Source organism: Lutra lutra, chromosome 17 (assembly GCF_902655055.1).
Source record: "Lutra lutra chromosome 17, mLutLut1.2, whole genome shotgun sequence".
Classification (NCBI taxonomy): Eukaryota; Metazoa; Chordata; class Mammalia; order Carnivora; family Mustelidae; genus Lutra; species Lutra lutra.
In genome coordinates, this window is record NC_062294.1 from 56536712 (window position 1) to 56557849 (window position 21138).

Here is a 21138-nt window from a genome sequence, read left to right on the forward strand (position 1 = left end):
GGCACGTGCACAAGGAGGTAGAGGTGGACACACAGACCACGGGGAGTGTCAGGGAGAGACCCCCGGCCCAGAGACACAGGCATGCACCTACTCACCCAGAGCCCTACCCAAGCTCCCAGACCCACACTGAGACCCCGAGACTGGGGCGGGGGAGGGCGCAGTCCTGAGAGGGGAGATCAAAGGCTGGCCTCCTATTGAGAGACCTGGAGACTCCACGACAGAGAAACCAGACGAGCAGAGCCAACGAACTTAAGTGTCAGCCAGCGAGCCAGAAGACGGGCCTCTTTGCCTTGACCCAGTTGCGGGGGTGGGGGTGGGGGGTGTGCGCGCAAAGAACAGTCCCAACAGACTACAGTTCCCAGCAGACACCGCGGCGGACCCTTTCCCCCAAGTGCGGCCCCTCACCGCCAGGGCTGATGGAAAATGTAGTCCCGGACCCTGGCAGGCCAGTTGAATGGTGTGTCTGTGTCTGTGTGTTTGGAGGGGACTGAGCCCCAAAGCTTCGCAGGCTCCCTCGGGGAGCCCCGGCATCTCTTCGTCTCTGCAGGCTCTTGGGTTTCCGGGACTCAGCCCAGTTGGATGCTGGGGCTCCCCTTGGATCCCACAGCACCGTAGCAGTAACCCCCGTGCTCTGCCCGCCGCCCCCAGCCCCCGCTCCGACCCTCGGCGGGCGGCCTGCCCCTTTAAGAGTGGCCCCGCTGACATCACGGCGGGGGGGGGGGGGGGGCTGGCCCGGCTCCCGGCTCCGCGGCGGCTGCAGGACCCGGCTCCGCTCTGCGCCCGCCTGCTGCTCTGGGGACCCCGACCCGGGACGCCCCCTCCCGCCTCCTCCAGCAGCCCAGACCCCAGGCTCCGCCCCAGACCTGGCCAGAGCCCCAGTCCTTATCAGGGGAGCCCCAGGATTGCCCCTGCTCTCTCCTCTTCTCAGGGTCTCTCTCTCCCCCTGTCTCTCTCTGTGTCTGTCTCTTTCCCTAGCTCAAGGTGTCTGGGTCTCAGCATCTCTCAGCCCAGGGCCTGTGAGCGTCTCCCTGTCTCTCTGTCTCTCTCTGACCTGTCCACTTCCAGAGCCCCAGAAGCTCTGAGCCCGAGGACAGCGGGGTCTTAGACCTGATCTCTGCCTCTCCTTCTCTCTCTCTGTCCCTTTCAAGCCCCCTCTGTGTTTCCCCCAGTCGCCAGACCTGCGAGTCTCAGCATTCCTCAGCCTCGAGGTCTCGGTGGGAGTCTAGATCCTCGGCTCTGTCTGTCTGCCTCTCTGGGTGCCCCTGCCCCTCTCGGGCTCTCTGCCTCTGTTTCTATTCTCCTTCCCTCCCTGCCTCCCCCATTCTCAAGGCCCATCTCCCTCCTTGCAGCCTCCCCCTCCCTCCCCGCCCCTCCCCTCCTCCGCAGTAGCCAATGAGCGGCCGCGGGTCCCAGCTCCCGGCGCCGTCCGCCGAGTGAGGCCGCGGGCGCGGGGGGTGGGGGGTGGGAGGCCGGGAGGGGGCCGGGACGCCGGGCTCCGGGGCGGGGGCGGGGGGCGCGGGCACCGGCGACCCCGGTGGCGGCGGCGGCGGCCGGGGGAAGCCGCGGGGCCGGTCATGCGGCTGCGGGGCCCGCGGCCCGGAGCGTGCGCCCAGCCCTGAGCGAGGTGAGCGCGAGGGGAGGGTCCTGGAAGGAGTGGGGGCTCCTCTTGAGGTGGCTGGGAGCCGGGGGTTGGGGCTAAAAGGGGTCTGAGGGCCCCGGGGTGTGGGATTCTGGCGGTCAGGACGCCCGAGTTCGGGAGGCAGTGGGGGGGGCGGTGAGGGGACATTGGGCCTAGGGAATCCGGGAGGACGGGGTCCTAGAGTCCTGGAGTGGGGCTCCAAGACTCTTCATGTCCGAGTCTTAGGGACCGTGGGCCCTGAGGAGGGTGCCGGCCAGGTCCTTGAGGGAGGCGGTCCTGGAGGAAGGGGGGAGGGCCCGGGCCCGGTGAGAGCAGGACATGTCTGAGAAGGGGTCCCCAGAAACGGGGAATACGTTCCCGAAGAGATTGGAGGGAGACGGACTTTGGACTTGGGGCTTGGAGAATGGGACTCCTGGGATCCGAATCCCTGAATCAGGAGAGGTTGCATTAGATAAAGAAGGGTCAGAAGGTGGCTCCAGGCCTGGGGGAGGGTCCCAAAGGAGGAAGGGCTGGAGGAGAATGAGGCGATCTGGGCGGGCCATTTGGAGTGAGAAGGAATCGGAACGAAGAAGGAGGGGGTTTCAAAGAGGAAGTAGAAAGGTGTCAAGGGGCAAGGTCCCAGCTGGGAGTCCAAGGAGCCCCCCCCGGGGGGGGGCGGGGGCGGGGGGAGCTGAGGTCAGCTACTTGGGACCAGGCAATCGGGGTGACTGGGTTTTCGATGCTTGTTTCCGAGCTGAGCGGGCTGGAACGGGAGGCAGCTGGCGGTCAAGCCTTGGGACGGGGGATGGGAGGAAAAGCTGGTCAGAGCTCTGCCAGACTCGGATCCCTGGCTCCTCCAGGAGGCTGGGGGGTGGGGCCCGGTGGGATGGGGGCTCTCCCTGCTGAGGGGTGGGAGAGGGGCGGGGGTGATGAAAGTTGTCTGACTCCAAGATCCTTACTGGCATGGGGCAGAGTTTCAAGGCTCTGAGAATTCCGATTAGTCAGGTGTCAAGTCTTGGCTGCATTGTTGGGGAGTGTTTTCGGGTCTTAACCTTCATAGTTAGAAAAGATCATGGGGATTACTGGTATTCAGGGATGGTCTTTGGCTGAGATAAGATGAAATAGAATGGAGATGCCAAGTTGAGTCCCGCAAATTGGAATTGTGCAGTTTGGGGAAAAGTTGCGGGGGGAGGTCAGGGTGGTAGATAAGAGATTAGGAGCTCCCGGGGTTAGAATCTCTAGATATTTGACTGGAATTCGCAAGGCCACCGCTATGAACTGGGGTTCTCTTGTTTTGAGGGCCTGGTGTTAAAGGGGTCAGAGTTCCAGGCTAGATGTTGAAAATAGTTTTGTAATTGGGAGTCCTAGCATGTAAGTTGGAGTCCAAAATCTCTGATAGGGAATTTGGGGATCTTGTGATGGCCAAGGGGGATGAGGAGGATGAGGATCCTGGGCTTCCTGATTTGGGATTTTAGGGTTCAGAGCCCTGGTCCCTAGTTTCAAGGATGGCCTAGGGTACTCTGGTTAGAGTGCTGACTTAGAGGGGAAGGGGATCCCAGATCATGGTTTTGACTTTCTGGAATCTCTAGCCAAAATCCAGGCTCCAGGTCTCAGGGTTCCAGTGTCCTGGGATCCAGGACAGTCCCAGCATCCTAAGTTCAGGGCCCTGCCTGGATCTGGGATGGGGGGATTTCAGGTTCTGAAACCTGAGATCTGAGTCATGAGCCACGATCTCAGATTGAGGTACCAAATTAAGGTCAAGGCACAGGATCAAAGTTAGAAGGTCGTGGGTCACAGTCCTGGTGTTAGGCTTAACTATTAAAGGTCAAGATGAGAGTCCAAGGGTTTACACCTAGGTTTAGACCTCCGCTCAGGTCTTGGTTAGTAGGTCCTTGATTAGTAGGACCCTTAGGGTTCTGGTTAGTGACCTACTTAGGGGATTTCTGATAGTTATTTAGCAGAGTCCAAAAGAAAGGGGCCAGGGTGCCAGGAGGCAGGATTGGGGAAATCTGTTTGGTTCCAGTATTGAAATGCCTGATCGGTGTAATAGTTTTTGAGCCCAGGCTCAAGGTTAAGGATTCTGGGGAGGTCTGGTGTCTAGGGTTAAGGTCTCTGGCCAGGGTGCAAGGTGAGGTCTGGAGGGCCTACTTCTGGCATTGAGAATATAGAAACTGAGTTCCTATTCATAGTTATGAAGTTTGGGACCCAGGTCCAGCACATGGTTGGAGCTAAGGTTCAGTCTGTGGGTCTGGGCTGCAGGTTAGGGTTGGAAGGCTGAACCTGGGGTCGGGGATCCAGTGTGGTGCCTCTCATCAGGACCAAGAGCCAGAACACAAGTGTCAGATTTGGGAAGACCAGTTCTGGGGTTGAGGGTCAACAGTTGATGTCACCGGTTCAAATCCAGAAATAGGGTCATGGGTCAGGGCACAGAGGTCAGATTTGAGAAGTTTTTAGTTTTAGAAATGGTGTCTCTGGCTTGGGGTCGGTGTCCCAGGTGGCTGCATGGAGTTGGGGACTCTAGTTAGTCCCAGCAGGGCTCTCCAAGGCCTCAGCTTCTTCTCGTGTCTCAGGCCCCGCAGGGCGCCCCCCGCCGCTGAGGATGAGTCACTGCAGCAGCCGCGCCCTGACCCTGCTGAGCAGCGTGTTTGGTGCGTGTGGCCTCCTGCTAGTGGGCATCGCGGTCAGCACTGATTACTGGCTGTACATGGAGGAGGGAACGGTGCTGCCGCAGAACCAGACCACGGAGGTCAAGATGGCGCTGCATGCTGGCCTCTGGCGAGTCTGCTTCTTCGCAGGTACAGTCCCTACCTGTCCTCCATTCAGCTGTCCTTGCCTTGCCTGGGACCCGAGGGTCCTTATCCACACTTCCATCCCTCGGGTTCTAGAAATCCAGAAACTGACCCTGTTTCCTCTCCTGGGGAGGCAAATTTCTACCCGGAGACCCAATTTCTAGCCCTTTATTTCCTGGATCTAAGAGCCCCCATGCCAAGCCCCTAATCGCTGGAGAGTCCCCACTTAGAAGCAAAAGTCTAGCATCAGAGCTTGTCCCCTGAATAGTTCCAGTGTTGAATGGGCAGAATAAAGAATCCATGCCCTCCAGCGACCACAGAGGCCCTCCTCCTTGGAACCCCCCTCTGGCCAATCCTCTTTAGGGATTCAGAAGTCCTGGCCCACAGCCCCTCCTCATTGGGACCGGCCAATCCTCTTTAGGGATTCAGAAGTCCTGGCCCACAGCCCCTCCTCATTGGGACCCGGGGTTCCAGCCCTGTCCTCCATCCATGGGTCTCCAGAGAAGCTCAGAAGAGGAGCTCCCAGACCTTCTGTGACCCGCCCCCCCCCCCCCCCAAGAATAGTATAGACAGTAATTCCTGGATCAAGCCTCATATACCCATCCCGGGGTCTCCCCACGGTGCCATCTGCCCCTCATCCAGCTTTGCTTTCGATTCTTACCCCCAGGCCGGGAGAAGGGTCGCTGTGTGGCCTCGGAGTATTTCCTTGAACCGGAGATCAACTTGGTGACGGAAAACACGGAGAATATTCTGAGTGAGGGGAAGCAGGGGGCCTCGACAAAGCGGGGAGTCCTGGGAGAAAGGGCAGCACCAGGAAAGGGGTGGGGTGGAGGGGAGGAAGTGCAGTGGTTGGATGAGGAGGAGGAGCCAGGTTGAAGGAGCGGGGCCGGGGCAGTGGGTGGAGTCCACAGGAACGGGGTGGGGTCAATTTAAAGGGTGTGGCCTGGGTGAAAGGGTCAGCAATGAGGTATGGGAAGGGGAGGAGCCACATAAAGGGGCGGGGCCGTGCAAGGGGCGTGGCAGGTGTCACACACACACACCCCCAGTCCCCCCTCACCCCTTGTCTCTCTCTTTACCCCTCCTTCAGAGACAGTGCGCACGGCCACCCCATTCCCCATGGTCAGTCTCTTCCTAGTGTTCACGGCCTTCGTCATCAGTAACATCGGCCACATCCGCCCGCAGAGGACCATTCTGGCCTTCGTTTCTGGCATCTTCTTCATCCTATCCGGTGAGCTCAAGGAAAGGACTTAGGGCCCGGAGACTGTTTTCGGTTCTGGGAACCTGCGGTCCCTCCTCCACTAAGAAAGCCACTTCTTTGCTGTGTGACCCTGGAGGGTTTGCCCAACCTCTCTGAGCCCCACTTGTCTTCTCTGTGAAATGGAGATAGCAGTACCCATCTCACAGCTTGCTGGGGGGACCCCATTCTAGCGAATATTTATTAGGTGCTTATTAGGCTCCGTTCTGACACCACAGCCCTGTGAGGGGAATGCTCTTACAGTCCCATTGTGCGGATGTACAAACAGTCACTGGCTCAGGGCCACACAACCACGGAGACACAGAGCTGGGCTCGCATACTTGCTATTCACCCCTCCTGATATTTTAGCAGTTAACGTACATCAAAGCTCTTTATTTCCTGCGCGACATTTTATTTGAAAAATTTTCAAACAGAAAAGTGGAAAGCATTTTGGAGTGAGCTCCCATGTACCCACCGGTCAGAGTCAACCCTTACGCTGTGACTAGACTGGCTGTGTCCTGTCTCTGTCCATCTGTCTGTATTCCAGCCCACCTTATTATTACGTCTTTATGTGGTTCAGTGTGAGTTGTGTCATACGCTTCACCCTGAATATATCACCTTGTATGTCATTAGCTACTTTTCAGTCTTTGTCTTTTCTTTTATCTTTTGAGAGACGAAGCTCTTGTGCGTGAGCGATCTCACACCTTCCCGTAACATCTCTGCTGCTGAGTTATTATTAGAACTCACTTGATAAAACGGGGGCACCGAGGCCCACAGTTGTGCAGGGAGTTGCCCAAGACACCAGCCTGAGCTGGAGGGGCGGGGGGGAGTAAGTGGGGGGGATCGAATGTCCTGAGCTCCCGAGCAGAGTTCTTTCTCAGGCGTCACCCCCCTCCAGTATCAGCACTATCTGGTCCAATTCGGTCCCTCTCGGCTCAGGTCAGGCCAGGTCAGCCCAGGCCTAACACATTTAACTCATCCATCCGGTCCATTCTGACTCCGTTCAAATTAATTCAACATCATTTCATCAAACTCCAGTCACGTCCTTTTCATCCAGTTGATATTTTATGAACAAACCCCGCTTCCAGCTGGCTTCCATACTGTCCCTTGGGGCCTGCACCCAGGTCCCTCTCTAGAATTGGCAAAGGGTTGAACGTCCCTGCTCCTCAGCCAGCTAAACCTCCCCTGCATCTCCAGCCTAACCTGACGAGACCTTTTCTAGAGAAACGAGGGTGCAACCTCCCAGTAAACTTGAATCGTGGTGTGTGGAGCTAAAATAAGACATGTACGATATCACCATCCCAGAGCGTCGGACTGGAAAGGTCTCATCATTTTTCATACAGAAAAATAGTGGCCTAGAGAGAGAGAAAGTGGGACAAGGGTAGGAAGCAGGGAGACTCTAATTCAATCCACCCAAAACACTAGAAGGAAGATCCCATTGTTTGCTGTTCACAGAAGGGGCAACATAGCTCCGTGGAGGAGGGGCTGTTGGCCCAGAGGGTGTTCCCATCCCAAAACCCAAACTCACGCTCCCGCGATCCTCTAGGCCCTGACTTCCCAAGGCCACACTGAGGATCAATGGTGCTGTCAGGACTGGATGTCAGGCCTCTGATGTAACGATAGAGAAATTTAGGGAGATTGAACCCTACTTCCGGAAGCCCTTCCTCGAGTTCATGTCATAGACTATGGCCCATGCGTCCCACTTCAAGGAGTCTGTCATGTGCTTTCGTGGTTCCGAAGTGTAGTGATTGATGGTTCATGTTATTGCGAACCTAGAAAGACCTGGGTGCGAATTCCTCCCCTTAACTGCATGGCTCTCCATGGTCCTGAAACCCTATTTTTCTAATGCTGGATTGTTTCCATTCAGCCTAGCAAGTAGGTGATTCTTGCCTACTGTGCAGTCCTGAGACAGAGGTGGGGTGAGAAAGGAGAGGGAGTGGAAGTTGAATTACAGAGAAAGGAGAGGGGAAATGAGCCTTCGTTTGTGGAGTTGTCTAGAGGACAAACCCTGGTCTGGTGTCGGCAGACCTGTGTAGGGCCGAAGAGTAAGTATTTCAGGCTTTGTGAGCTGTAGGATTATAACATGAAAGGAAGCAGAGGTGCAGCGATGGGTGTGGCTGTGTCCCAGTGACCCTGCCTATGGACCCTGGAATTTGAATTCCATGTAATTTTCATGACCATGAAATGTTCTTCTTCCTTTGTTCCATCCTCCACCCCAACCCCCTGCACCTTTTACAGATGTAAAAACCATGCTTAGTTCGAAAACCATGCAAAAACAGGTGCCGGGATATGTGGTCATTTGCTGACCCCTGGTCTCCTCACAGATGTGAAGGGCTGACCCCGTGCTCAGTAAAAACGTACATTTGTTCATTCACAGTTGTAGTGACAACAGCAACCAAAATAATACACACTTGGTTGAGTGCCATGGTTGGGGGAAGCTCTAAGTGCTTTACGTGAGGTCTTTGTCTTTATTTCATAAGGCAGATGTCGTTGTTGTCATTCTCCAGGTGAGGAAGCAGAAGCACCCAGAGGTTAAGTTGCTCCGCGGTGGAAGCAGGATTCCCACCCAGGCCTTTCCTGTGGCAATATACTGTCCCACCACAACTAAATGTCATCAAAAAATGGGGGGCCTGGTTGGTTCAGTCAGTAGAGCATGCTACTTTTGATCTCAGGGTCATGAGTTTGACCCTGACATTGGGTGTAGAGATTGCTTAAAAAATAGGATAGTAAATAAGAAATAAAAAATTTTAAAAAAATCATAAGAATGGGGGGGCACCTGGATGGCTCAGTCTTTTGAGCATCCAACTCTTGATCTCAGCTCAGGTCTTGATCTCGTGTCGTGAGTTCCAGCCCTGCATTGGGCTCCATGCTGGGCGTGGGGCCTACTTAAAAAAAAAATCATAAAAAGGAAAGAGATTTATTTATATTTTCAGGATTTTATTTATTTGGGAGAGAGAGAGGGAGAGAGAGCATGAGGGAGAAAGGTCAGAGGGAGAAGCAGACTTCCTGCTGAGCCGGGAGCCTCATGTGGGAACTCAATCCTGGGACTCCAGGATCATGACCTGAGCTGAAGGCAGTCCCTTAACCAACTGAGCCCCCAGGCACCTGAAAAATGAAGGAGATTTAAAAGGAAAGGGAAGGATGGCAGTACCTGCATCTTAGATCTGGGAACAGAATAATCTAGTCTAATCAGTTTGTGTTCCCAAGACTTGGAGAGAGAGACAGGAGTTGCCTAAGGGCTGGTAAATAGTGGCCTTGGCATTCAGTTCTGAAGAAAGCGGTGGGAGGGTTGGGGCAGAGGAGGAACAGGGTCACACCTGGGATTTAAGCATCTTCAGGGATGGACGAGCAGGAAAGAGATGGGAAATGGGCAAACCAAGGAGGAAGCTTATGCGGTGGTCTGGGCACGAGTAGCTGGGGCTGGGGCTGGAAAGATAAAAGCAAGTGGATAGCTTTGACAGAGAAGGATATTGACAGAAGAATCAATGGAACCAGATGACCGGCTGGATGTGGTTGGGGAGAGAAGCAGGGAGGAGGCTGGAATGACATTGACTCTCTTTTTCCAGGTCAGAAGAAGCATGTTTCCCATGCAAAGCCTGTCCTAACCTCTGCCCCTCAACACGTCCTTTGCATGTGCACTTTCATTTGCTCCTCAAGCATTTACACAGACATCCTACATTGTGTGGCCCTGCACTGAGCACTGACTATGTGGCTGAATCCTAGGTGAATGCTCACATCCAATCGATGACAGAACAGCTCCAGCCACCTGTCCATCAAAACTACACACCTGCTTCAATCCCACTGCACGTGTGCAAACTCTCCATGCTAGCTTACAAGGTTTTCTAGGATTTAGTTAATGCTCAGATCTCTGACCTCATTTTCTAACCCACTAACACTCTCTCCATTGCTTACAACCTCAGCCACACTGGCCTCCTTCTATTCCTTGAAAACGCTCATCTCAGCCCCACATGAGGACTTTACACTCATTAGCCCTCCATGCCTGGAAGTCTCTTCCCCCTGATACTCAAAGGGCTCAAACTTTCTCTCTTCAGGGTTTCTTTCTGTGACCACAGTATGTAATGTTGCCTTGTCACTTTGCACGCTTTGTATTTGATTCATAGTTATTGTCATGTTACACGTTTTCCGTCTCCTGCTAGAATGTAAACTCCGACAAATATGGACCTTTACAAGCATGCTCTCATTTGTGTCTGCAGAGCCTAGATGAACTGAAGTATTTGTATAAGAGAGGAATGATAAGGACAACTTAGGGCATTCTGGAAAAGGGGAGGATGCATTCGCTTGGCACAGTCAGGTGGTGGAGAGGGGGGAATGACTTAGGAGGGCTTCCAAGAGGAGGTGGCGTCTGAGTAGATGAAGCTGAAAGGGTGAGGGAGAATCTTTCAAGCGAGGAAGGAATAGTGCATTGTATGGAGATGGAAGTTCCAGCATCTGTTAATGTCCCCGAAAGGATGGAACACAGGTAGACGCACGTGCAGCTCTCCATGGTGCTGAAACCCCATTGTTCTAAGGCTGGGCCGTTTCTATTCAGCCTGGAATGTAGGTGATTCTTGCTACTGTGCAATTCTGAAACAGAGGTGGGGTGAGGGGGAAGAGGGAGTAGGAGTTGGATTACAGAGAAAGGAAGGGAGGAAGGAGGGAGAAAAAGAGGAAAGGAGAAAAGGGGGGAAAGAAGATTATTTTGGGAGAACCAGAGCCACTATAAAATGTCCAAAAAATCGAAAGAATGGCAAGGATAACTTACCTTTTATGATTGTTTTCATGCGATTTTCAGTTACGAGAAATAAAAACAAAAGCACAAAGAACAGCAAATGTTCTTTCTCTTTGGAAATACTTGTGTCCTTATCAACTCTTGTCCCTGACTCGCCTGGCAGAGACTGTTACTCAGAACTACAATGTGAAACATGGAGCTTAAGGTGTGTGTTTGGGTGGTTAGCAGGAATCAGATCACAGCATCTAGAATGTGAGGCGGAAGAATGGAAAACCTCCTCCTCTGGTCAGTAAGGAGCCAAGGAAGAATTTTTTTTTTCTTTTTTAAGATTTTATTTACTTATTTGACAGAGAGAGCAAGAGGGCACGAGCAGGGGCAGTGGGAGAAGAAGAGGGAGAAGTGGTCTCCCCGTTGAGCAGGGAGCCTAAAGTAGGGCTGGATTCCAGGGTCCTGGGATCATGGCCTAAGCCAAAGGCAGATGCTTAACTGACTGAGTCCGCCAGGCACCCCCCCCCTCTCCCCAAGGAAGACTTTTGATAAGAGAAGGATTGAGTTTGTGTGGATTTTAGAAAGAACCAGGATCTAAAGCAGGGGGACAAGGATTTAGGGGTAATGGTAAAAGCATATAAAGTAAGTTTTAACTGGTTGAGAAAACTTGTGTTTGCAAGAAGGGTGTTGATTTATGAGATGGAGGAAGTAAAATGGACTTGACCTGATGACTGAACATCTTTGCTGGATGAGAGAGAGACTAAAATCAGGATGACTCCCCTGCATTGGACTAGGGTACCTGAGTGAGTGTGGACTGTGGGATTCCTTTGCTATCTCTTTTCTTTAAACCTGCTCATCCTTCTAGACCTATCTCAGATGCTTTTCCACCACGTAATACTTTGTGGGCTCTCTCTTCTTGAATATCAAAATCACGGAATACTAGAAACTGAAAGTGCTATGGAATTTCAGAGCAAGGAAAGGTTAATTCTTAGAGGAAATGAAGGAATGGTGGGATTTAGCATGGGTTCAAAAAGGGGAAGCAATTAACGATCTTTTCTAGAAGCCCCAGTTGCTTGGCAGGTACACTTATCCATTCAACTGGTGTTTAGTACGTGTTGGATCTTGTGCTAGATGGTAGGGTGCAAGAGGAAATAATAGGCTAGTTCCAAGTATTCTGGTGGAGAGAGTGATGGGGCGCATTATTTTATCTCAATCACTCCAGTGTTTTAATGAAAACTTTGAAATTGATAGAATAGTGCAATGAGCACTAGTCTACCACCTAAATCCTGCATTTGCTGATGTTTTTGCCATATTCTCCCTCCTTCTCCCTCTCTTTTTAAAAAAATATTTTATTTATTTATTTGACAGAGAGCACAAGTAGGCAGAGAGGCAGGCAGAGGGAGAGGAGGAAGCAGGCTCCCCACTGAGCAGAGGGCCCAATGTGGGGCTCGATCCCAGGACCCTGAGATCGTGACCTGAGCCAAAGGCAGAGGCTTTAACCCACTGAGCCACCCAGGCACCCCTCCCTCCTTCTTTCTCTTTCTCTTTCTCTCCACACATACTTTTTTGGGTCTTTACTATTTCAAAATAAGTCACAGGCATCATGACAGTTCATTTATAAACACTGTAGTATGCATCTCTGAAGAGGAAGGACATTCTTCTCCTACAACGCCATTATCATACCAAGAAATTTTGCCATAGTTCCATAGTATAATTCATCCCATTTTCAGACTGTCCCATTGTTTAAAGAATGCCTTTTATAGCTCCCCACCACCACCACCACTGGGATTCAGTCTTGGTTCACACACGGCATTTAGTTCATGTCTCCTTTACTCTAGACTAGTTCCCCCACTATTTTCTTTTTTACAACACTGACTTCTAAAATGAATTGCATTACAAAAATATAGAAGGAATAGTATAAATAAATGAAATCCCATGTATCCTTCCCTCAGTTTCAGTAGTTATCAACATATGGCGAATCTTTTTTTAGTCATACTGCCGTATCTCCCTTCTGTACTTCAGTACATTATTTTAAGGCAGACTCAACCATTAAATCATTTTATGCACAAATATTCCAGTATATCCCTGAGAAATAAGTACTTTGTTATTTAACATAGCCATCATGCCCAAACAATTAAGAGTGGCTACTTAATATCATTTAATACCTAGTCAGTGCTCAACTTCCCCCCCTTGTCTCATAAATAAATGCTTTTTTACAGTTAGTTTGTTGCAAATCAGGTTTCAAATTCCCCTTGTGCATTTAGCTGATAGATCTCAGAAGCCTCTTTTAATCTATAATAGTCTCTCCCCTATTGGTTCCTTGCCATTTATTTGTTGAAGAAATCTGGTCGTTTGTCTTGTGGAATGCCCACACCCCTGAGTTTTCTCACTGTGCTCTCTCTCTCTCCTGTTGTGGTGTAAGGTACTCAATCATCCCTCTGTTTTCTTATAAAACTGCTGTTGATACAATCCAGATTTGGGGGTTTTGTTTCTATTTTGGGGTGCTTTTTGGGGCCCAAAATACTTCATAGATAGGGGGTGCTGTTTACATCCTACCGCACTGCATGCAGACACATAAAAATGCCCAGTTGGCTCTCTTCCTGAGATGTTAAAGATGATCACTGGTTCAGGGGTTACCAGCTTGGCCCCCATCGCTGTCCTTTTGAAGACTGGAGGCCAGGGCATCATGTAGAATGCCCCATATCCTAGGTTGGTTTGACTGTTTTCCCAAGGCATCATTTGATTTGCTCCTGTTTCCTTGTGTTCTCTGTAACCTGGAAGTTCTGTCTAGACTAGAGGCTTTATTAGGTTTGGGTTAAACAGGTTTGGCAAGCAAACAGAGGCAGAGCTGGTGCCTGTTCCTTATATCCCAGCCCTTCAGGTGACAAAGACTGTCAGGTGGAAACTAGATTACATCGGAACCCTTGATAAAAGTGGTGACCATCGGGGCTGTTCACTGATAAGGCACATTTTCCTCTTTCCAGTTAATATGTGGTTTGCCAGGTAATGCTTTGGTACCTTGGGAAGGTAAAACTCTCCCCCATTCTACTGAAATTTGGGGGAAAAATTTTAAGCCTACAGAAAAGTTGCAAAAATAAAACAGTGAACTCTCATATACCCTTCATCTGGACCAAATTTTAATATTTTGCCACATTTGCTTTCTCTCTCTTTCTCTATGTATCTGTAAGTGTATATATCGTATCTGAGATATTTACAGACATAAGTTTATGACCCACACTGGAACATAAGTTGCAAATACCTCACTCCTGAATACTTCAGCAAGTATCTCCTAAAAACAAGTGTATTCCCTCTTCTCACCATGATGTAATAATCAAATTCAGGAATTTTGACATTTGTCCAATCTTATAGCTAAAGCACAGTCCATACTCAGATTTCACCAATTGTCCCAGTGTTGTCTCTTAGAGTCATTTTCCCCCCATTCAGTATCCGATCTAGGATCATGCTTTGTACGTCTTTGTCCTGTCTCTTTTGTGGCCTTTGATCTTTTGTGGAGTGCCTGTGCCTTTTTAAAAAAGAAATATCTTTGATGTTGGCTTTTTTTTTTGAAGAGAGCAGCCAGTCGTCTAGTAGAATGCCCGTGGTTTTCTTAGGAATGGATTCGGGTTACACATTTTCAGCAGGAATCCTACGTAAATGTAGTCATGGTAGGCTTGCATCAGGAGTGAACAGTGTCCGTTTGCCCCGCTTTTGGTGGTGTTAGTTTTAGTCGCTTGCCTGAGATGGGATGTTAGGTTCCTTTATGATAAAGGGAGTTTAAAAGAAAATCTCTTTATAATCAATAGATATTCCAGGGGAAGGTTCTGTCGGGCGTACAGACAGATTTAATGTGATTTAATGCCTGACGATGCTGGCTGGGATCCTAAGATTACTTGTAGGGTTGTGAAATGGTGTTTTGTAAATCTGCTGTTCCATCTACATGTATACCAACAAAAAGAAGAATTTTCTCTTTTGTTTTATTATTTATTTTTAAAAAGTATGTCAGTATGGGTTCACATTTTTAAAAAATTCAGCATGTTCTATGCCGTTTCTTTTCTTTTTTTAAGATTTTATTTATTAATTTTCCAGAGAGAGAGAGAGAGCGCACACACAAGTGGGGGAGCACCAGGCAGAGGGAGAAGAAGGCTCCCTGCTGAGCAGAGAACCCAATGTGGGGCTTGACCCCAGGACCCTGGGCTCATGACCTGAGCCAGAAGCAGCCACTTAGCCTGCTGAGCCACTATTGATTTGTTTTAGACAGTGTGGTGCAAACGTGAGCATCCACACTGAGTGGGATGGGCAGAGGGAAAGGGAGAAAAGCAGACTCCCTGCTGAGCCTGGGGCCCATCCCAGGGGGGCTCAATCCCACAACCCTGGGATCATGACCTGAGCCAAAATCGAGTCACACAGGTAGCCCAGTACGGGCCTCACTTCCATTATTCTTTTTGTTCTTCCACTTGTCCCTAGTTGGATCAGGGATCCCCTTTCAAACTAGTCCCTGCATCCTCTTCTGACGTGTCCCTCTCATTTTTTGAGTTTTTCCTTCCTCTGTGGCCCAAGTACAATTTTACTGCCTCTCCCCCAGGCTTCAAATGAGTGATTTCTTCTGGAAGCCCTTGCTTCATATTTAGTGGGGAATGCTGTTAGAGACCGGGCGCTAAGTATGCTCATTGCTACTGACACCCGGGGTTTTCTTCATCTTGCGCCATTCTGATCTGTGCCTTCCCTTTTTTGGCACCAGAATCCAACTCCCTAAATATCAGTATATTTGCAAATGTGCTCAGCCCTTCAACTGCTTAAGGGCTGCTGCCTCTAAGCTACTCCTCCAGAAAGAAGTAAGGTTCAAGGTTTCTTTGCGGATCTTTTGTCTTTAGAGTGAAATGTAATCAAAGTACTGTATCCAAGAGATACTAGAATACTTTTACCCCTTCCTGGGGTGGTGTCATCATTTGATAGAAAGTTAGCTATGTTTATTTTTCTTTGTATCCACCTTTAGGCTTTCTGTCCCCATCCTTGTTGATCTTAGCTTCCAAATGTATAGACGATGAGCATTCTCCCAAGGGTCCAAATCGTGCAAAAATATGTACTCGGAGGAGCGCCGCTCCCTTCCTAGGAGTGTTCCTCCCTCCCTTCCCTTCCAACTCCTGTAGGTGACCAGCCTCATTCGTTTGCTGTCCTTACTGTGTCTCTTTTTGCAAAAATAAGCAGATGCCCATTTGTATTTTATTTTACTTATTTATTTGCTTAAAAGCTAGCATCCTGTATACTCTTTTGAGCGTTACTTTTTTTTTTTTTTTAAACCGAGTGACAGAGTCTGGAACTATCATTGAACTCCACTCCAGTTCCCAGGGACCTTGTTCATTCTCATTTCACAGTGACACAGTCCTCTACTCCGTGATGTTTCCCAGTCTATCCCACTAATCCTCTATGTAAGTTCTTGTAGGTCATTCCAAGGGTTTTGTAGTTCCGGGTAATGACATGGATTAGCATGCGTCTGTGTCCTTTTTCGTGGATGGACAGAGAGCTCCAGGGTAATTACTATGGGTTAGATGGCTGAGTTGAAGGGCCGACCCCTGCACGGTTTTGGCAGGCATGGCCAGATGCCCTTCCACTGGGGATGGGTCATTTTGCATTTCCACCAGCAACGCATAACAGCTCATTTCCTCATTGCCCCGGCCTCATCAAAAGAATATGCTGTGAAACTTTTTTTTTTTTTTTTTTAAGATTTTACTTATTTATTTGTCAGAGAGAGAGAGAGAGCGAGCACAAGCAGGAGGAGCAGCAGGCAGAGAGGGAGAAGCAGGCTCCCTGCCAAGCAGGGAGCCCACCTTGGGGCTCCCTCCCAGGACCTGAGATCATGACCTGAGCCGAAGGCAGGAAGACAGACACCTAGTGACTGAGCCCCCCCAGGGGCCCCCAGTAACATTTTATTTACACACCCTGACATGAGGAATCCATATACTTTGCAAACCGAGATACTACAATGGACAAAACATGAAGTTCACAGAATTCGGTGGTTGTGGTCTATTGCCAAGTTGTGGGACCACCCCCAGGGCCTGACTTCACAACATTTTCATCACCCCAGCAAGAAACCTCATACCCTTTAGCGACAGCCAGTGGGAATCTCCCCTCCACCCCGCTCCTTGGCAACCACTATTCTACTTTCTCTCTCTACGGATTCGCCTATTTTCGACACGGCATATAAATGGAATCATACGCTATGTATCTGCCTTCTTTCTTTGAGCTTATTTTCCGAGTTCATCCATGTGGCAGTATAAATCAGTATTGCATTCCTTTTTTTGGCTGAATAATATTCCTTTATACGGCTATCCCACATTTTGTTTATCCATTTAGTTGATAGACACTTGGGTTGTTTCCACTTTTCGGCTATTATGAAGAATGCTGCTACAAACATTCATGCAAAGTTTTTGTGCGAACATATGTTTCCTATTCTCTCGGGTGGAGATACCTAGCAGGGGAATCGCTGGGTCATGTGGTAATTCTATCTTTAACACTTGGAGGAACTGCCAAATGAAACTCATATACTTTTTACATGCCACAAAATACCACTCTTCTTTTGATTTTTTTCCGACAGTTTAATCACAGAAAAGACATTCTTAGCTCACAGGCCATACAAAGGCAGGGGGTGGGCTGGATGGAGCTCATGGGCGGTCGTTGGCTGACCCCCGTTGTAGGCAGCGGGAGGAATACAGATTGCCAGGGGCTCACCAGTGTTTATTTGTCGGATTCTGGAGGATGATGCCGATGGGGATGACATGGATTGATTTAGGGTAGGACACCTGATCACCTCCTTAAGCCACACTTGGTATGCTGCTGCTTAAAAGAGGTTCAGCTTGAAGAAGTGGTAGTTACCTCGTAACGATTTCTCAATGCAGACATCTCTGCATCTTCTCCGTGTGCCTCTGTTCCCTCAGCTGTCAGTGTTGATAAAAATGATACCCATGTGGAGGGGCGGCTGGGAGGTTTGAAGAAGTTGATATGTACACAGCACTGAGAACTGTGCCCAGTGCAGGGCAAGACCTACATGAGCAGTTGCTATTGTTTTATTAATATTATTACTGATGTCGTGGCTATTACTGTCCACACAGTTTCACCTCGGGCCTCATCCTCATCCCCTTGGCATGTCACAACTAGTCTCTCTCTTCAGTCTCTTCCCAGAGCCAACCATCCTGCAAGGGTTCTTCTAACACTCTGAACTGAACCTGCCCTTCCTCTGCTCCAGACCTTCCATGGCTCCCTAGTGCCCTTGGCATCGATGCCAAGCTCCACAGCTTGGCATTTGAGGCCCATTATGGCCGTGTCTCTGCCCCTTTCTCTGGCATCATATTTTGTGGCTGGGGCCGCTGTTTTGGCTCTATGGATGGATCAGTTCGGTGCTCCCTCTCCAACCCTTTGGCCACTCTGTTCCCTCTGGCTAGAGTGGTATAACTGTGTACTCTTCTCCCCAGGCCTCATCCTTTAGGACTTAGACAAAGGCCCTTCTTCCAGGAAGCTTTCCCTGACTTCCCCTGCACCACCCCCACCATCCCTGCCTGTCCCCTAGGTGGGTTGGTGTCTCTCCTGGACCCACAGGACTCTGTGCTGCTACTTCCCTGACTGAGCATATCACCATTTATGTGACTACCCACCAGTGTCCCTAGTTGCCTTCCCCAATTGCCTGTGAACTCCTGGACTGTAGATTAGGGGAGGGGGGAAGAGAAAGTTCATTCATCTCTGGAATCCCTGCAGCCGGCCAAGGCCCAGCACACAAAAGGTTTCAAAAAATGGATTTAGTTCAGGACTGAGCAGAGAGGAAAGGGGAGGGGATGGTGGTGAGATGGGGGAGGGGCTGGGACTGGAGAGAGGGACCCTCGGCTAAGATACTAAGGGCACCCTCTGCTCCCCAGGGCTCTCCTTGGTGGTGGGCTTGGTTCTCTACATTTCCAGCATCAACGACGAGGTCATGAACAGGCCCAGCAGCTCTGAGCAGTATTTCCACTATCGCTACGGGTGGTCTTTTGCCTTCGCGGCTTCCTCCTTCCTCCTCAAAGAGGTGATGTCTGTGGGGCCCAGACAGGAATGGAGACGGGTCTGGGGGAGGGAGGCTCATTCCTGGCCCAGGAGAAAGAGGAAACTGGGGGTATAGACTCTGGATTTAAAAGGGAGGTGGTGACTGAGGACCTAACCTCTGGTCCTGGAGGAGGGTTCTGGCAGCTCCCAACTTCTGGGGTCCTGGTGTGGGGGAGGGGCTGGGGGCCTGGGCTCACTCCTGGGTCTGAGGGAGGAGGGGCTGAGGGTCTGGACTCCTGGTCTGAGGGAGGAGGGGGCTGGGGTTTTGGACTCCAGGGAATGAGGGAGGAGGGTCTAGGGGCTGGGTCTGGAGTCCTGGGGTCCTTGGGAGCTCGGGGCCGGCCTCTGGGACCCTGACCCTGCATTGCCACAGGGGGCCGGCGTGATGTCCGTGTACTTGTTCACCAAGCGCTATGCGGAGGAGGAGATGTACCGCCCGCACCCGGCCTTCTACCGCCCGCGCCTCAGCGACTGCTCCGACTACTCGGGCCAGTTTCTGCAGCCCGAGGCGTGGCGCCGCGGCCGCAGCCCCTCCGACATCTCCAGCGACGTCTCCATCCAGATGACGCAGAACTACCCTCCCGCCATCAAGTACCCGGACCACCTGCACATCTCCACCTCGCCCTGCTGAGGCCCGCCCCTCGGCTCTCCCTTCTCCTTCCCCTCCTCCTTCTCCTCCTGCTCCACCTCCGCCCTTGGGGGTCTCCGGGCCCCAGGGCTCAGCTCCCTCCCTCGGGACTTCACGACCCTGCCCCCCCCAGGATGCTGCGCACGCTTTAGCCCCGCCCTCTTCTCGGTGGCCCCGCGCCTCCGTGCGGGTCCCTTATACTTTCCAAGGGCTCCTCCCCCCTTCGGGGTCTGTCGACCTCCTCGGTCCCAGCCACTCTCAGACGGCCCCCCCTTTCTCCCTGGTCCGCCCCCTCCCTCTGGCCCTCCCCTCCCCTCCCCTCCAGTTCCCGGCGGCGGGTTTCCCTGACCCGCGCACTGCGCATGGGGGGGCAGCGATGCGGGCGCCCACCCACCCTGAGCCCCGCAGCCTGCCGGCTCGCCGCAGGGGCGCTGGGCTGGAGAGTAGGTTGGGCAGCCGCCCGGAATGCCAACCAGCCTCTTCTCGCCTGGGCCCCAACTTCTCTATCTCCCCGCCCAATCTCATCCCGGGATCTTCTGGGCCCGCGGGTGCAGCGAGCCGCCTTCTTGCTGCGCCCGCAGCTGCGGGGTGGGGTGGGAGGCTGGAGGCCGGGGCGTACTCAACCCGGTGTCCCCCCTCCCCCAACTCAGTTCTCTGCTCCACTGGGAGGCCCCATTCTTCCTCACCAGCTGGGCTCTTCTCGGCCTCCTGAAGGTCACCTGCCTTTCAGGGGGCGCCGTCGGAAGGATCTCCTTGCTTTCTCAGCTGCCCTTGGCTTCTTTTTCTTTCTCTTCCTCGAGCTCTGTCTCCCTTCCTCCTTCCTTCCGCTCACCCAAAGCCCCTAGGTTCATCTAGCCCCGCACGCCACACGACAGGGCTCGAGACCCTAGGGTGGAGGGAATTCCTCCGTGCCATTTCCACACCTGTGCCGGCCTCTCCCCCCTCGAGGCCCCGTCGGGGGAGGGAGAGGCAGTAGCGGGGGTCGAAACCCCCCAAACCTCGAAGTCTTCCATTTTCTGGCACTCCCCCTCATTGAAGTCCCCCTTCCCATCTCAGACCCCCCAACTCTGGCCTCTTTCAAGGGTCCGTCTGCCCCCTTGGACAGATTTGGGGGGGTCACCAGAGACTCGCCCTTCCCCCCGTTAGGGGGGCGGGGGCGAGGTAGCACAGTGTTGTACACGGAACCAGAAAGGCCCCCGGGGTGGGGGGAGGGGGGCAGGGGAGGGACGGGGGCTTTTAGTTTGCATCTTAGGTGGGAGGGGGGAGGGGGGACCGCAGCAGTTAACCTGTCTTTACGCAGCGATTTTTAACGAGGCTGGGGGGTGGGGGGCTTGGGGGTGGGGAAGGGGTGGGGAGGGGGGGCCTGGCTCTGTTATTTGCCGTGTATCATATGTAAATACCGACAGAAACTTCAATAAACTTTATTTCAAACACGTCTCCGCCTGCCGAGGGGGAGGGGATCGGATACAGGGTCTGGGTCCTGGTCTCTGCCCCCAGGGTGGGGGCCTCTGAGTCCCGCAGAACAAGGTTAGGATGATCTTTGTTAAGTTGCTTAATCATCCTCATTATTAACAGCAGCACTTTATAATTCACTCCGTGTAAAGCGTGTAGGACAGCAAACGACACCCATCAGGATCAATAAAAATTAACTCTTGGTGTCACCATGACCACTTAGAGTACTGTTACTCTCGCTCGCCTGCCTTCTACATTTATTGCTTCATCGGGTTTTCTCCCCAAGCCCACATGTTGAATTTCCTGAAGTCATTTTGCAGATAGGGCCCTGGCGGGCATCTGGTGCCCAAGCCTCAGCTTCCCTGCGATCCCACGGGGAGCAGCGGGCTCTCCCAATGCTCTGTTGGGAAACCATGGCTGCATTTGTTGTGCCCCTACTGTGGGATGCACACGTTCCTCCCCAACGTGATCTCACAAGACGTTGCCCGCAGCCCCTGTCTGAGGCTTCCGAGCGGGCCCTGAGATCTGTCATCTGTCATCTGTCATCTCATCTGTCACCTACTCCACGGAGGGGCTGTAAACAGCCTGGATGTTTAACAAGCTTCTCCTTGAAGTGTGTTGGAAAGGAAACAG

The 21138-nt window shown here is 51.8% G+C and overlaps 1 protein-coding gene across 1 annotated transcript; it reads left to right on the forward strand.

Annotated features, from left to right (window-relative positions):
* Nucleotides 1–737: 737 nt before the first annotated feature.
* On the forward strand, nt 738–20676 carry CACNG7 (calcium voltage-gated channel auxiliary subunit gamma 7). Its single transcript, XM_047712488.1, has 6 exons — nt 738–1624; nt 4189–4413; nt 5075–5161; nt 5495–5635; nt 18263–18408; nt 18799–20676. The coding sequence occupies exons 2-6, from the start codon at nt 4218–4220 to the stop codon at nt 19054–19056; spliced, it is 828 nt and encodes a 275-aa protein (XP_047568444.1). The 5' UTR covers nt 738–1624; nt 4189–4217; the 3' UTR covers nt 19057–20676.
* The last annotated feature ends 462 nt before the right edge of the window (nt 20677–21138 follow it).

Bases quoted from the DNA above. Each gene is read 5' to 3' on its own strand.
- CACNG7 (XM_047712488.1), top strand. From the start codon at position 4,218: ATGAGTCACTGCAGCAGCCGCGCCCTGACCCTGCTGAGCAGCGTGTTT. The intron at 5,162-5,494 runs GTGAGGGGAAGC...CCCCTCCTTCAG, and splicing joins AAACACGGAGAATATTCTGA to AGACAGTGCGCACGGCCACC. The intron at 18,409-18,798 runs GTGATGTCTGTG...GCATTGCCACAG, and splicing joins CCTCCTTCCTCCTCAAAGAG to GGGGCCGGCGTGATGTCCGT.